At 33.3% G+C, this 16,516-nt stretch overlaps 1 protein-coding gene across 1 annotated transcript in view; it reads left to right on the top strand.

Annotated features, from left to right (window-relative positions):
• LOC130230614 (protein unc-80 homolog) overlaps positions 1-16,516 on the top strand; it is a 116,043-nt gene that overhangs the window by 8,497 nt on the left and 91,030 nt on the right. The window contains exons 8-14 of the mRNA XM_056459727.1: positions 1,180-1,447; positions 2,185-2,319; positions 2,398-2,614; positions 6,632-6,763; positions 10,874-11,142; positions 11,506-11,826; positions 15,069-15,200. Coding sequence (XP_056315702.1) covers positions 1,180-1,447; positions 2,185-2,319; positions 2,398-2,614; positions 6,632-6,763; positions 10,874-11,142; positions 11,506-11,826; positions 15,069-15,200 — 1,474 coding nt within the window. The remainder of the gene's footprint in view (positions 1-1,179; positions 1,448-2,184; positions 2,320-2,397; positions 2,615-6,631; positions 6,764-10,873; positions 11,143-11,505; positions 11,827-15,068; positions 15,201-16,516) is intronic.

The raw sequence follows: 16,516 nt of genomic DNA, 5'->3' as shown, positions 1-16,516 counted from the left end.
ACTTGAATATTCTTTTATATATTTATAGTTTCATTTCATTATTACAGATGTATGTTCATTTGTTCATCTTAATTAAATTGTTAATTATTTATCATTTTAATTCTTTTTTTCCCCTTAAACAGTTCCATGCACGACTTTAGCACCATCTTGCAGCCCTAAAAACTCTTTACACAAAATGAAATCAGATTTAAAAAACAATCCAATCTGATTTTTTTTGTTTTATCCATTTTATTTTATTTTTACTGGACTCATTACCGGACACATTTTAACTGGAGTATCAAAAAGAGAATCTAATTCACCGAATCATAAAGCTTATTTAGTTTACAATTGACTTTTTCTTCTGTTCTGTTTTATACCTATATAGATAAAAGGATTGAACAACAATTGTGTAATTATACCTTAAAATAAAATTATTGTTATTACTACTAGTACTACTGCTTTGAGAGGTATATTGTTCTGTATAATGGAATATTTTTCAAAATTGGATTACATGGAAGGTGCTGTTTTGGTACATGATACTTGAAAATAATGGTTCATTTAGTTAATGTTAGTTAATGTATTTAATAACATGCACGAACAAACAATAAGTAATACATTTATTATGGTATTTATTTATCTTTGTTAACGTTAGTTAATGTTATTTAAGTTAAATCATGTTAGTTCATGTTAACTCACTGTGCATTAACTAATGTTAAGCACAACTTTGAATTTTAATAGTGCATAAGTTAATGTTAAACTATGATTAACAAATGTTTTACAAGATTATTCATACTTAATGAATGAAATAATGTTATTTAATACATTTAGTAACATTAACTAATGGACCATTATTTTAAAGTGTTACCAGTGTCACGTGAAAATCTTGTGATGGATATGTGATACTCATATGTAAGTTGTTGTATTTTTTAAATGAACAAATTGACTAGTTTTGTTTAAAGTGTCTATCATAATCCTTTAAAATTAGGATGCTTTTTAAAGATGTTTTTCTTTTTAAACTCCTCCTGTGTAGTCTAGGTAAACAGTGCCTAGTTCCAGTCAGACTCCCATCTGTCATAGTGTTAGCCTGTGCATGTGTTCTCAGTGCAGTTGCCAAGCAACGACTCTCAGCAACCTCTGTCTGAACATCCGTTCTTCCCGACCATCATTCTCATTCTCTCTCTCTCTTTCTTTCACTCAAAGGTTCTCGGTCCCAGGAGGTCTCTCTGTATCACAGCGGGCAAGGTATGCCACCTATTTTGATGTAGCAGTGCTGCGCTGTTTGATGCAGCCTCACTGGACAGAAGAAGGTGTGCACTGGGCCCTCATATACTACCTGCAGCGGCTGCGTCAAATACTGCAGGAGAAGCCTGAACGCCCCCCGGAGCCCCTCATAACCCCATTACCACGGCCCCGCAGCAGCTCCATGGTGGCTGCTACCCCTTCTTTGGTCAATACTCACAAAACACAGGTAATCCAGCTCAATAACAGTCCTTGGATATTAACATGTCAGACTGCTGGCTGTGAAACTGTTTTCACACTGCAGTTTTAGAATGTGGGCAGAGGCATGTGTGTATTAATCTAACATTACTGGCTGATTTAAGTATTGAGATCAAAAAGCATAAATGTTTTTTTTCAGAAATTAAAAACAAGGGAACAGTAATTTATAAATAATTTAATGATTAAAATTACAGACAATTTAAGTAATTTAGATAAATATAAAATATAAAACATCAGATTTAAAGCAAAAAATAAATAGAAAATAAATTTAAATAATTAAATAAATAAAATGTATTAAGATTAAAATAAAAATTTACCAGAAGTAATTATAGTTAATGGATGGATGGATGGATGGATGGATGGATGGATGGATGGATGGATGGATGGATGGATGGATGGATTAAAATAAAAATTTACCCATAAGTAATTACAGTTAACAAATAGATAGATAGATAGATAGATAGATAGATAGATAGATAGATAGATAGATAGATAGATAGATAGATAGATAGATAGATAGATAGATAGATAGATAGATAGATAGATAGATAGATAGATAGATAGATAGATAGATAGATAGATAGATAGATAGATAGATAGAGACACACACACACATACATACAATGTTGCTGGTTGCATTTCATTCATTGGAACTGGTCAAAAAAAGCTGCATTTTCTCATGCTTTTTTATTCCTTTTTTCCCTCAAGGATATGACTTTGAAATGTAATGAGGAAAGCAGGTCTTTAAGTTCTGAGACCTTCTCCAAGGTGTCAGTTACCAACCTCAGAAGACAAGCAGTCCCTGACCTCTCAACTGAGATGGGCATGAACATATTCAAAAAGGTTTGTATAATATTTCAAATATGCATCATTATTCATGCATCTACAACTCGAAAGCTGACCATTTTCCTTTTCTTTTAGTTTAAAAACCGTAGAGAAGATCGGGAGAGAAAAGGTTCTATCCCATTCCACCACACTGGGAAGAAACGTCAGAGAAGAATGGGTGTTCCTTTCCTGATGCATGAGGACCACCTGGACGTCTCTCCCACACGTAGCACCTTCTCTTTCGGTAGTTTCTCTGGGCTGGGAGATGATCGCCGCACACTGGACCGTGGAGGCTGGCCTTCCACATTCATGGGTATATATGTGTTTTTTCCATCATAATCAAAGCATGTTTTATCAATTTGTTTAATAACAGGTTGTCCGCTGTGTCTTAAAGTCTTAAAATGTCTTAAATCTCAAAAGCTAAATTTTAGGTCTTAAAAAGTCTTAAATCTAATGAAATCATGTTCATGTATAGCTACCCAGTCTGGCCATTAACACCCATACAATCACCATCTCAATAAAACTTAAAACTTTTTATTTCAAAATAGCATTTAAATAGTTTCCTTACACTAACATTTGCTTAAAAGTTCTCCATTTATTTACTGCTGAGGATACTGGCCTGACCTATATTTTTTATTTTTAAATAATTATTATTATTATTTTAGACTGAAGTAATTGACAGCTATGTTTTGTTCTATTCTATTCGCATTTAGCCTTGGATAAGTCTAAAATTTCATTTATAATGGTCTTAAAATGTCTTGAAAAGTCTTAAATTTTACTTGGTGAAACCTGCAGAAACCCTGAATAAAGAATAACACATTTGAATAGTTTATTTTAAAAAATCGATATAGTGTTGTAAAAAAATAAATGAGTGAATGAGAGAGAACCCAGTCCAGAGGTATTGAAACAAGCAGAATTCTTTTATTGAGACGTGTTGGTTAATCTGCAGTCATACAGCATCTTCGAGATGTCCATGTGTCTGCAGAGCCTATTGGAGATCTGCAGTCTGCGAGTTTTATCACAAGTCTGAATTGAGACAAAGATTTCCTGTCTATAATGTCTTCATAGGAGGAGGGGAGATGGCTAAACGAAGCATGCAAATTCAGTAATGGAGTCAGCATGATAACTGGCATATAGGTGTTAAAAACCTGCCCAGCTACTGACCACATAAGTTAATCAACAAAAGGGGTTTCTTTGGCCTGAAAGTATCACCCGAAGACAAAGGCAGAGCATTCTGCCCGTAGCATTTGCATCACTTTGGCTCAGCTAGTTGTCAGGAAGACAAAGGGTAAATGTCCCTCATGTCTCTCAATTAAAAACCAAAGAATGTAACGTTTCAGTTATATGTAGATTATTGTTAATTTGAAATAAGATTATATATATTTATATTTCCACAATAGTTCATTTAAAAACAGTCTATTGGAGGGTCAGCTTTTTTCAGTAGTTTTTGTGAGACATATGCTTACCTCATTGATATGTATATCATATATACAGTGCATCCGGAAAATATTCATAGCGCTTCACTTTTTCCACATTTTGTTATGTTACAGCTAGGGATGCTCACATTGACCGTTTAACCGTTAACCGAAAGGGTGCACTTTTGACCGATTAATGTTATCAGGTATAAACGGTTTAAAATTATTATTATTATGATTATTAATATTTTCATTATTATATTGTCATTTAATAATAACATTAATATTATTAGTAGTATTGTTATATCCTTATACATTTTAAAATAATAAATAAATATGCGACACATATTTGTTAAGAACTCACGGTCCTTAACACGTGCAATCACGTGCACGTGATTACAGAGGTCGCGTGTTTTGACAGAAGCAAAATGAAGAGAGCAAAAAGAAGTACCGTTTGGGACCATTTTGACAGAAAGGCAGACGAAGTAACTTGCAAAATATGCAACGCGGTATTAAAATACAGCAGTAGTACAAGTACAATGCAATATCACCTGCGAAGCAAACATCCACATGCATTCTGTGATGAAGGACAACAAATGCTGCCCTCCATGTTATCAGGGAGAAGATGCGATGCACGGCGATCTGAAGAGATAACTTTTTATTTATTTTTATTTATTATAAATTATTATTATTATTATTATTATTATGCATTGTTTATAAGGATATTGTTTGGTTAAAGGTTGACACAGAGGAGTTCATTGCGAAACCAGCGCTGATTGCCTCTCTCTCATCCACGCCATAAACACCTCCGTTACCTTGCGCAAGCTGAAAAAGAAGCCGCGAAGGCGAAACTTATAAACATGTGCTCTGCTTTAAAAACGGCCACGGGAGGCGATGAGAAAGCGGCGTCCGCTGGTGCCCACAGCACACAATGCAGCCAGAGCAATGCCATGATGTTGCTCCTTGGAGAAGATTATGCCACTCCACAAGAAGACAATGATCTTCCAGAAGCAGAGGTGGCCATTTATTTGAGAGACAATCCGCCCTCTTTGGATATGAATCCTCTTGACTGGTGGAAAGCAAATGAAAGGCGCTTCCCGACGCTGGCCATTCTGCCGCAGGATTAACTGTCAACAGGTTGCGCTCCAGATTATCCCCACAGCACGTAGATATGTTCTTTTTTTAAAATAAAAATTAGACACTTTGTTGTTTGAGGTAGGCCTGTTTTTTATTTGACGGAGGGATTTTTTTTTTTTTCGATGATTGGAAAGAACAACATAGTTAGGCTAGGTTCTTTAAAATAATCCAGTATGGTTTCGTTTAGTAGCCTAACCTACTCTTTTAATTTAATCAATTGAAAAATATTATGTGCAGGACTGCAGGCCATTTAGTTTATTCTGTTTAATTTATTTAGCCCTATATTCTGTTTTCTATGCTGTTGGAAACGCTGCTGGTGCATGAAAAATCTGTATCCAGGTTCTTTCTGTTGTTGATATGTTCTGTAATTTGCTGTTAGCACACGTTAAATAAATGTTTTTAAAAATGCAATATTTAATGTGTCAAACACTCGTGAATTCTTTTTTTCTTTCAATCTTTTTTCATTAAATGACAATTTATTAATCAGTTAATATTGGGGAAAATAGCAGTTATCATTGGGAAAATTACCCGAAACGAGTATCCTTAAATTAAATGCATAGGCCTAGGTCTATTTTCTGTGGGCGATCTCAAATCAAGTGATCGATTTGAGATAGCCTGCTATTTGTATTTGACGGAAGAAAAAAAAAAAACGCTAGACAAGCAGCATATTCCGGTTCTTAAAAGGTTCAGTCTGCGTTTTCGTTTCGTAATCTAAATTTGTCTTTTAAGTGAAAAAAGCAGGCCTATTTATTTTATTCTTTTTATTTTTAAGTTTATTCCTTTTTCTATGCAGTTGGAACCCCGCAGGTGCGTGAATATGCTCCGTTGTTCTGTATGCGGTTGCTCGCATGTTAAAATAAACCTAAATAAACCTAAATTTAATGTGTCACAAAATAGACACGTGAATTATTATTATTTTTTTATTAAATACTAATTTAATATTAATCTGACCAGTTAACCGTTAATAACCGGTTAACGAGCTGCGGTTGTCGGTTGGCAAAATTATCCGAAATGAGCATCCCTAGTTACAGCCTTATTCCAAAATGGATTAAATTAATTTATTTCCTCAAAATTCTAGACACAATATTCCATAATGACAATGTAAAAAAAGATTTTAATTTTGGAAAAAGGCTGTAACATAAAAAAATGTGGAAAAAGTGAAGCACTATGAATACCTTTCGGGTGCAGTGTATATATTGGATTCTGACAAACATTAAACACTGACAGGATATTTCAACAGACACATGATTCTCTAAGACACTCTTTTTTGGTATGAAATTAGTTAATTTCATAATAAATTGGTCATTTTTGTAGAAGGGTGGTAAGTTTGCATCACTGCACAGATAAATGGATGATCATAAAAGATCACGCTTACTATTTAACTTCCAAGTGCAAGCATAAGCATCTATTAACATACACACTGTGAGTCTTTATATAGACAAGTTAATATTTATATTAGTTTATTATTATTATTTAAGATACAATTCAGTGCAAACCATTTTTCATAGCTCACCCCCACACATCTGGTTTTGATGTCCTTTTTGGGGTCAAGCATTAATTAGGGAGTTCAACCCCCTGTAATTTGCACCCTGGCTATTGGACCCTTATTTTATTTACTTTTGGTTATTTATTTTAGAATATTTTCCAAAATTGTGTTATTTTTCTGAATTTTGTACATTGCGTTTTAATCCCTGCCTGCGCAAATGACACATTCACTAATTTGCCTGCCTTTTGTACAAAATTAGTTTTAGATTATTGTCATATTGTGTATGTTGCAGGGAAGTTAACACGCCGTGGAAGCTCAGATACTACCGGAGATGTGGACAGTCTTGGAGCAAAACATTTTCACTCCCACCACAACTTGCCTGAACACTCCAACAGTCACAGTGAAAATACCATCAAAGAGGGAGGTAAGCAATTAAGAGGTGCTATCACACTATAAGTTCTAAATCTGTGAACAAAATGTGAAAAAAAAACATCATAACACAAACAGTGGGAAGCACAAGGGAGTTCTATGGGATTTAACAGACATTTTTAAAAGAAAAGGTTTGTACCAATTGTGTTTGTTAAAAGTATTAAACAAAGTAATTTGAATTGGTTTTCACATGGAAAATGTCCCAGAGCCACAGCCAGGGAGTTTATGTGGTTTGAACGAAAGCTTTAAAGGGGACCTAATTTGCCCCCTTTTACAAGATCTAAAATAAGTCTCCGATGTCCATTGAGTGTATTGAGTGTTAATTTCAGCTCAAAATAACCCACAAATAATGTTTAATAACTCTTTCAAACTGCCCCTTTTAGGCTTTGATCATTGTGTCATTTTGGTGACTGTCACTTTAAATTCAAATGAGAATACGTTCTTTTTTTTATGTGTCAGCATAGTGGCAGATTCAAAAACAGTGCTATGCTAATGAGGGAGAAGTCATCACTAATGGGCAGGGATTTCTGGGAGAATGTCGATCTAAATGTTTCGGCAGACTGTTTTTTTTAAGTGTGATTATGAAAAATAAAATTGATAAATTTGTAAAATTAGAAGCTGGTTATATTCACAGACTGTTGCCTCACAACTGTTTAACATAAAAGGACCCCTTTAAAACCAAACAGAGAGAAGCTGTCACTCCATTTTTACAGCAAGCGGCACTCACACCATTTTTATCACCTCACTGCGAGAAACATCCAGCTGTGCAGGAAAACATGGGATCTACCTAACACGTGAAAAAAAATAAGAGACAGTTTTTCTTTATATTGCAATGTTTGTAGTCCCATTTATACATTCTAAACCTTCTTGAAACCTAAAATGACCAATAAAAAAGTGCCAGGAACTAAAAGCAGCCCATATTAAATCTATAATTTTATCTATACATTTTCAAATATATATTTTTACAAGAGAAGCTGAAATAAAATAGCAAATCATTTTAATATTAGCTTACTAATGTTACTATGTTTGACTTTTTTTGTTATTCAGATGGCCAAATTATGATTTCTGAGGAAAGAACAATGTGCCAGCGAGTTTGTTATTTAACTTATAAATTATGGTGCAATTTTTTATTTTAATCAAGATTGATATGGTCTAATACAGTGTTTTCCAACCCTGTTCCTGAAGGCACACCAACAGTTCACATTTTCAACCTCTCCCTAATCAAACACACCTGAATCAACTCATCAGAACATTAGAAGAGACTCCAAAACCTGAAGTTAATGGGTCAGAAAAGGGAGACATCCAAAATATGTACTGTTGGTGTGCCTCCAGGAACAGGGTTGGGAAACAGTGGTCTAATAAAATATTTTTTCTTAATTTTACATTTAAAAACACCAATTTTACTTTTTATACTATATAACACTTTTTAAAAAAAATAAATATTTGTAAAAAAAAATTTACTTTAATAGTAATAAACAATTTGACAACAGTGTTTTAAATATTTTGGTGCATCAAAAAAGCATGCATATTTTACCTGAAGCTAATCCAGCACAATTAGTGCATAAAATGTCACTAAAATGCTATATTTAAACCACGTAGTTAATATAAAATACAAAATTATTAAAATAATAATGGAAAAACTGCAAAAGTTCTTCTTTTTATGTAAATGTTCCACCTATTTTACTAGGATGGCTACGGGCCTATGTTTTCTGTGGTTTTTACATATGATTGCAAATAATAGAGAGACACTCTCATTCTCCCATTCTCATTTGAGCTATTCTGCAAAGTCTCTGAAATTCATCATTTTTTACGTTTACGTTTTTATGTTATTAAGTAGTGCTTAGTCTTGACAGCAGATGGCCGAACATAAAATTACTGACCCCTCCCTTCCCTTGTCAATTATTTATTAGGTACTTTTTACTTTTTCTTTTATTTTTCATTTATTTTTCAATGTTAATGAAAGTGATCTTACACCAAATCACCAGTTAACTATGATATTTCAAACAGTTAAGTTGTAATAGTAGACCTTCACCCAAAAATGAAAATGTAACCAATTCAAGTGGTTCCAGAACTTAAAAAAAAAAATTCTTCATTCAACGGTTACAGTTTTCCAACTTTCTTCAGAATGTTTTCTTTCATGTTGAAATCCAATACGAGCACATTTCTTTACAATTTTTCCACATTAATCGCAACTATCTGTGAGGTGATAATTAAATCTTCAACAGTTGAGTCCAAAATTTTGCACTTAGTTTTTTTGGTTAAGTAAGTGTACCATCCTGGTATTTAAAATGCACTTTTTCTTTAAAAAAAATATTTTCTTACTTAGATATTTACTTTTTCTTTCCTTACTTTTGATTGATTTTTTTGTCTTGTTTCTAGACCAAATATCTAAAAATTTTTCAATCAAGAAGCATTTTCTAGAAAAGCAAAAAATATTGTCTTGTTTTCAGAAATATTATGCTAAAATTAAGTGAGTTTTTCCTTAAAACAAGTAATCTGCCAATGGGCTTAGTAAAAAAAATATTTTAGTTTTGATTATTTTGTTTACCCCATTGGCAGATTATTGGCAGATTATTTTGCTTGTTTTAAGGAAAAACTCACAGATTTAAAAATAACATATTATTCATTACTTAAAACAAGACCATGGGCTCTATTTTACCTATTTAGGCACAAAGTCTAAAGTGCATGTTGCAAAAGCATTAAGGGCGTGTCCAAATCCGCTTTTGCTGTTTTAAGGACAGAAAAATATGCTCTGCGCTCCGGTGCATGATTTAACAGGGTTGTGCTTATTCTCTTAATGAGTTATGGGTGTGTTTTGAGCACAAGGTGCATTAAACCATACAGAGTCTCATCTCACATTCCCTTTAAGAGTCAGTTGCTTCGCGCCATGTTGCATTTGCTGTTTACTCTACATGGCGGACTTTGTAAGTGGTAAAACTGAACACTTCACTAGGGAGAAAACAGTTAAACAGGCCATCTGCAGTGCAAGGATAAAGGATGAGCCTCCTCCATTCGGTCTCTTTAACTTCTTTTAGTTTACTTTTACTCTTTACTCCTTTTCTTTCGTGGATAAGGAAACGGTGTTGTACGCACTCTACTGAAGACATCCATTAGCCTACGGTCATAATTTCATTTGTTAAGCGCAAAGATTTGTTTCAAAACTATTTCTAAATTCAGTTCTAATCTCCAGCAAACTAATAAATGAACAATAATAGTGAAGTGTTGTCTAAAACATTTTAATCCTTTATTTTTTTTCGTATGTAAAGATAATTGTGTATTGCTGTACGTCCTACGTGTATTAAGCAATGTGTAGCGTTTGGACCTGCATAACTAACGCACTCTGTGCTGGACTTTAGACCAGCGTTTAGTTGGTCAATGGCGCGGTCTATTGAAGTTCCTCAAAATAGCAACGTGCCAACAATGCGTCTTAACACACCTCCTTTCTAGACGGGAACACCCATGAGTCCACAAAGTGGCTCAAATTAATTTGCTATTTAAACAACATGGCACAAAATGTGAAAAGTAGGGTTGCGCTGGTCTGAAAATAGCAACAAATCGCACCAAACAGCACCTTATTGCGCCAGGTGAATGTTAGCGCCCCATATTTTTTGCTTGTCTAGAAAATGCTTCTTGATTTAAAAGATTTTTTTAGATATATGGACCAGAAACAAGATAAAAAAATCTAAATTTTTTGCAGTGTGTGTGTGTGTGTGTGTGTTTGTTTGTTTGTTTGTTTGTCTTTTTTTTGTAATTTTCATTATGAACCACTCCTTGCATGGTTTATACTTAAAAATTGAATAGGTCGGCGCAATAGCTAAGTGGTTAGTGCGCTGACATATAGTGCAGTAGCACTTCAGGGCGTCCTGAGTTCGAATCCTGGCTCAAGGACATTTCCTGTCCCCACCCCCTTTCTCTCCCACTTCACTTCCTGTCTGAAATACTGTACTATCCACTTAATAAAGGCCAAAAATAAATCTTTAAAAAAATTTGAATAAAATAGTATATGAGTGTATAAATGATGCAACTAAAGTTGAAATTATATTTTAAGGGAAGTGAGTCCTTTGCTATATATTTGGAGTTTTCATACACTTCTTTCTTTTCTCAGTTCGTTCTCAGATCTCCACCATCACCATGGCTACGTTTAACACAACGGTGGCTTCCTTTAATGTGGGCTATACAGATTTCTTCACAGAGCACATTAAGAAACTGTGTAACCCAATTCCCATCCCTGAGATGCCATGCGAGCCGTTGGCCTGCTCCAACCTTCCCCGAAGTCTGACAGACTCTTGTATTAACTACACATCCCTGGAGGACCGAGACACCATTGAAGGCACTAACAATTTCATTCTGAAGAATGGCATGCTGGATCTCATGGTAAGGGGCAAAGCCTAGAACAGAGAGACATTAAAGGGATAGTTCACCCAAAACTAAAAAAAAATGTACTACACTGCAAAAAATGATTTTCTTACTTAGATTTTTTGTCTGGTTTCTTGTCCAAATTCTTAAATCAAGAAGCATTTTCCAGACAACCAAAACATATTGCCTTGTTTTAAGAAATTATATGCCAAAATTAAGTGAGTTTTTCCTTAAAACAAGCTAAATAATCTGCCAACGGGGTAAGCAAAATAATCTTGTTTATTTTGCTCACCCCATTGGCAGATTATTTTGCTTTTATATCATTCAGATCATCAGTGGTGTTCACTGGTTACTGTGATTTATTATAATTTTTTTTTCAAGGCGGTTCTGCGAGCCCTGTATTCCATCCTCACCCATGACATCAGCTCTCGGATTTGCGACGTGGCGCTGAACATCATCGAATGCCTCCTGCAGCTGGGTGTTGTTCCCAGTGTGATGAAGAAGGTCTCCAAATGTGATGACAAGGAGGTGGAGCGTCCGAAGGATGGAGTGGGTCAGAATGTCGGTGGAGCTCAGGGGGAGATGGCTGGAGGCACAGGAGCAGCACCTAATGGAGGTGGTGGAGGAGATGGAGGAGGTGGAGGAGGAGGAGAGAGTCGAGGAGGAAGCAGAGATGATATAAAGAACAACAAGGACAACAAGGTATGTATCATGAGTCATGTCTTGATGGCAATTTATTAATGATTTTTATGTTGATGTGTTGTGTTTTGCAATGTTCTCTTTTGCTGCATCCCAACTGACCCCCTTCCCCGAATAAATAAATAAACAAACAAAGTAAAAATAAATACATATGAAATAAATAAATAAATGTCAAATACATATCAAATAAATGAATAAATATCAAATAAATAATATATATGTGTAATATATATATATATATATATATATATATATATATATATATATATATATATATATATATATATATATATATATATATATATACACATATTTAAATTAAAAATAATAAATTAAAATAAATAAATTAATTAACATAGAATAAAAAATTAATTAAATTAAATTAAATTAAAATCTAATCAAATAAAATACAATAAATAAATTAAATTAAAATAAAATAAAATACAATAATTAATGAATTACTTAAAATTTTAAAAATTAAATAAAATAAATAAGTTACTAAATAAATTACAATAAAACAAATACAAAAAATAAATTAAAATAAATTAAATTTAAATGAAAAATACAATAAATTAATTAAAATAGAATAAAATAAATTAATTAAAATAAAATAAAATACAATGAAATAAATTAAAATAAATTAAAATAAAAAGTTAATTAATACAATAAAGTAAATTAAGATAGATGAAAATACAATACAATAAAATAAAATACTATACAATAAAATAAAGATTAAAGCTATAGCCCACAGTACATGTTTAGGGATGGAAGTTGATTCCTTAACTCACAAACACACACAAACATCCAAAAAAGACAATAATTGATAAAAAAAATTATACAAAAAAATATGAACTTGTGTATTTCCAAGCCGTTCATTTTCACAGTTTTACAAGTTAATTTACAATGTTACTCTACTATACCTGATTAGTCGCTAGTTGGATAAAAAAGCGGACAGTATGTGTGCACAGAATATCGCATTAAGATTAGCTGGATTACCTGTCAGTCAAACTGCCTTACATGTTTTATATTATGCCCTAAAAGTATATTCTTTGTTTGTAAAGTAAAAGTACATACTTTTAGTGTATAGCAGAAGAGTATGGAAGCTTTGGGACATAACTTTATTAATAATGGACCATTCTGTTATTTAGTTGCGAGGAGTCTTGGACATGTTACTTTAAAAAAGTAATTATTTATAGTTACTAGTTACTTCTCACAGATTTGAAACTGAATTACGTGATTATGAAAGTAATCAGGAAAAGTAACTATTGTGTTACTTTTTAAAGTAAAATTGTCAAAACCAGAATATTATTATAAAACATTGTAAATTATTCCATATACTATATTTATTGTTACTGTTGGACTGTCATGATTATCAGACGGAGGGCCCACAAGACCCACTCCAGAGGGCACTCCAGCTATTCATACACTCCACTAGCCAACTGAACTACACTCCCCACATTTTTTGGCATTCATTACTCACACACCTGTTACAGTTTATCAAAGACTCTGATTAGACCCTCACCTGTACGACCTTTAAAACACAAATATAAGCACCATGCTCCCATACACTCTGTGTAGTACACTCTAATACGATTCAATTAATTATGCTAAGCTAAGCTAAAAGTTACCCTGCCAGAACAAGAAAGCAGTGGTGGTGGCAAAGTGAGGATTCGTGAAACACTGAAACAGTCGAAGCAAATATGTTGAAGCTTCGAAACGTTTTGAAATCCATCTCATTTTTTATGTATTGCTCTGGAACAGCTTCAGCAAAAAACATTTGCGAAAATTGAGGTATTTAATCCCACGTTGTAGAAATGAGGCTTCATGTGATTTAGTGAAGCGGTGAGAATTCTAGACTAGCAAGCTAATGGAAATAATGGGTTCAAATCCAGGGTGATGCAGCTATACAGTAGATGTTATAGATATTATATGATCTGACCTTGTAACGTGTTTTGTTAACATTGGTCTAATATCTGAATGAACACTTTGTAAATAAATATGTATTGTTTTGGTCATAAAAAAGTAACATTATTAAAATACATCAAGTCATAATTTTAGAGTATTTGAATAAATCGTTATTCAAACTCGGGCCATTTGCAGCTCAGTTACTCTGTGCACACACACACAGTCCACTAAGCTACATGAGAGTTTTTTTTCTGACCCTGTCAGTCAAACACAGGTTCGCCAGGTGCGAAACGCTTCTAAAATAAATAACTGATGTTTTGAATCACCTTAGTCACATGACCTGGGTGTTTCCGATCATGCTTCAGTGCAGTGTTTTGAAACACTTGCGCTTTGGGATCTTGACACTGTGTCGAAAAGTTTCATGTCAGCCATGCCTAGAAGTGAGTTCAACTGTTCTAAAATGGTTCAATTCAACTATTTGACTCTAGAAGACTTGCAATGAGCCATTTAAAAAAAAAAACAGGTGGACTGTTCCTTTAATGCATCATAATAAATAGCATGCATTTTGTGTCATCTCTCTTATTTTGTTACAATTATTCACATTATTCTGCAAGGGGTTCACATATTTTCAAGCAGCACTGTATACCTCAATATCTGTTTTGAGTGCCGTTTACCTTGTTTTTTCTTTGTCTTGATTTGGCATTGCTATGCCTGGATATACAGTTGAAGTCAGAATTATTAGCCCCCCCTTTTTTTTTTTTTTTATATATTTCCCATATTACGTTTAACAGAGCAAGGAAATTTTCACAATATGTTTGATAATATTTTTTCTTCTGGAAAAAGTCTTATTTGTTTTATTTTGGCCAGAACAAAAGCAGTTTTAAATTTTTTAAAATCCATTTTAAGGTCAAAATTGTTAGCCCTATCGTTAAACAATAACTTGCCTAATTACCCTAACCCGCCTAGTAAACCTAATTATCCTAGTTATGCCTTTAAATGTCACTTTAAGATATGTAGAAGTATCTTGAAAAACATCTAGTCAAATATTATTTACTGTCATCATGGCAAAGATAAAATAAATCAGTTATTAGAAATGAGTTATTAAAACTATTATGTTTAGAAATGTGTTGAAAAAATCTTCTCTGTTAAACAGAAATTGGGGCTAATAATTCTGACTTCAGCTGTACATAGTGTCTTTGTTAAATAAATCTTTAATCTGCATTTGGAATAGATCCTCTTTACCTTCCTAAAGCCACATACAAGTTAAACTGTTTTTTGCTACATCAGTATGTAAGATGAATTGTCAAATTCAAAAACTGCTTTTCTCAAATCATCAACAGGATGGAGACACTTCTCTCAGCACTCACTGGTTGGCTCTTACCATGCTTATTAAGATTGTGAAATCGCTCGGCTGTGCATATGGCTGTGGTGAAGGCCACCGTGGACTCTCTGGAGATCGCCTTCGAACGCAGGTCAATATATCTGTATGATTAAAATATTATTTTAAATTGCAAATTCAATTATACCAAAGAGGGCTTTCAGCGACGATGTTTGTCACAATAACGTGTGGTTACTTTTTTTTTCATGACCTCTTTTTGATTTTCTGTTGGTTATTTGAATAATTTTGGCTCTGTTTACACCTCATTTTAAAATTTAAATATTAACTGTAACTTTTAATTGGTTAATTCTGAGGCAGTGAAATCAATTAAATGTAATTCATGAGAGTAAAAAATATATATAATTTATTTTACTTCCTAATTTCTAGTTCCTAATTCAGCAGTTTTAGCATTTTAACATTACATACATTTTATTTCTACATTTGATCTTGTTTGACATGTTAGAAGATTGAAAGTGACTAAAATAAATGTCTTTAATAATAAAATCATTCATTTCATGAAACAAATACACCAGTTTATGGATAATGAGAGCTGCTCTTTGAAGAGAAAGTGCAAAAAGATTGTATTTCAGAAATCTAAGTAGACAAAAAAATTAAACAAATTAACTATTTAAATTTTTCCCAGTACTGGGTTGCAGCTGTAAGAGCATCCGCTGTGTAAAACATATGCTGGATAAGTTGGCGGTTCATTCCTCTGTGGCGACCCCTGATGGATAAAGGGACTAAGCTGAAGAAAAATGAATGAATGAATGAACAATTTGAATTTCAGACATTTCCCCCCTTCAGTTATATTCAGTCCCCCCTTCAGTCATGTCTTCAGTTATATTCAGAGATTTTATGAAGGTGGCATTTTATTTTATAAGCCCCTGAATTTATAAATAACAAAATGACACAATGGAAAAATGAAACTTTGAGGTTTGAGTTTTTGTTATATTTAAGACTGGTAAGAAAGCATCTGATTTGACTGTTTTTTGTATTGCTCTTCATATCAACAATTAAAATAACCCCATATTTTACTCACCTTCAAGCCATCCTTGGTGTAAATGACTTTCTTGTTTCAGATGAACACAGTTAGTAGTTTGACATTTTGTCCTGGCTCTTCCAAGCTATATAACATATAAGAAGTCACCCTTTTGTTTGAAGCTTCCAACAGCAGATAAATCCATTGGAAAACTAACCCATATTCCGCCAGAGAGTTTTGTCTTATGAAGCAAATCTTTGTGATTTTGTAATAAACAATAAGTCAGCCATGAAGCTGTCAAGAACGTGCATTTGGTAACCACCGGAATTCAGTGATTTGGGTTTATAATTTTGAAATTGGATGTAAGTTGTTTATAAAAAACACATTGATCCACTTCATAAGACATGCTTTAACTAGAGTTACACCTATTG

This window comes from Danio aesculapii, chromosome 6 (assembly GCF_903798145.1).
Source record: "Danio aesculapii chromosome 6, fDanAes4.1, whole genome shotgun sequence".
NCBI lineage: Eukaryota > Metazoa > Chordata > Actinopteri > Cypriniformes > Danionidae > Danio > Danio aesculapii.
This window is presented reverse-complemented; position numbering and strand designations above follow the sequence as displayed.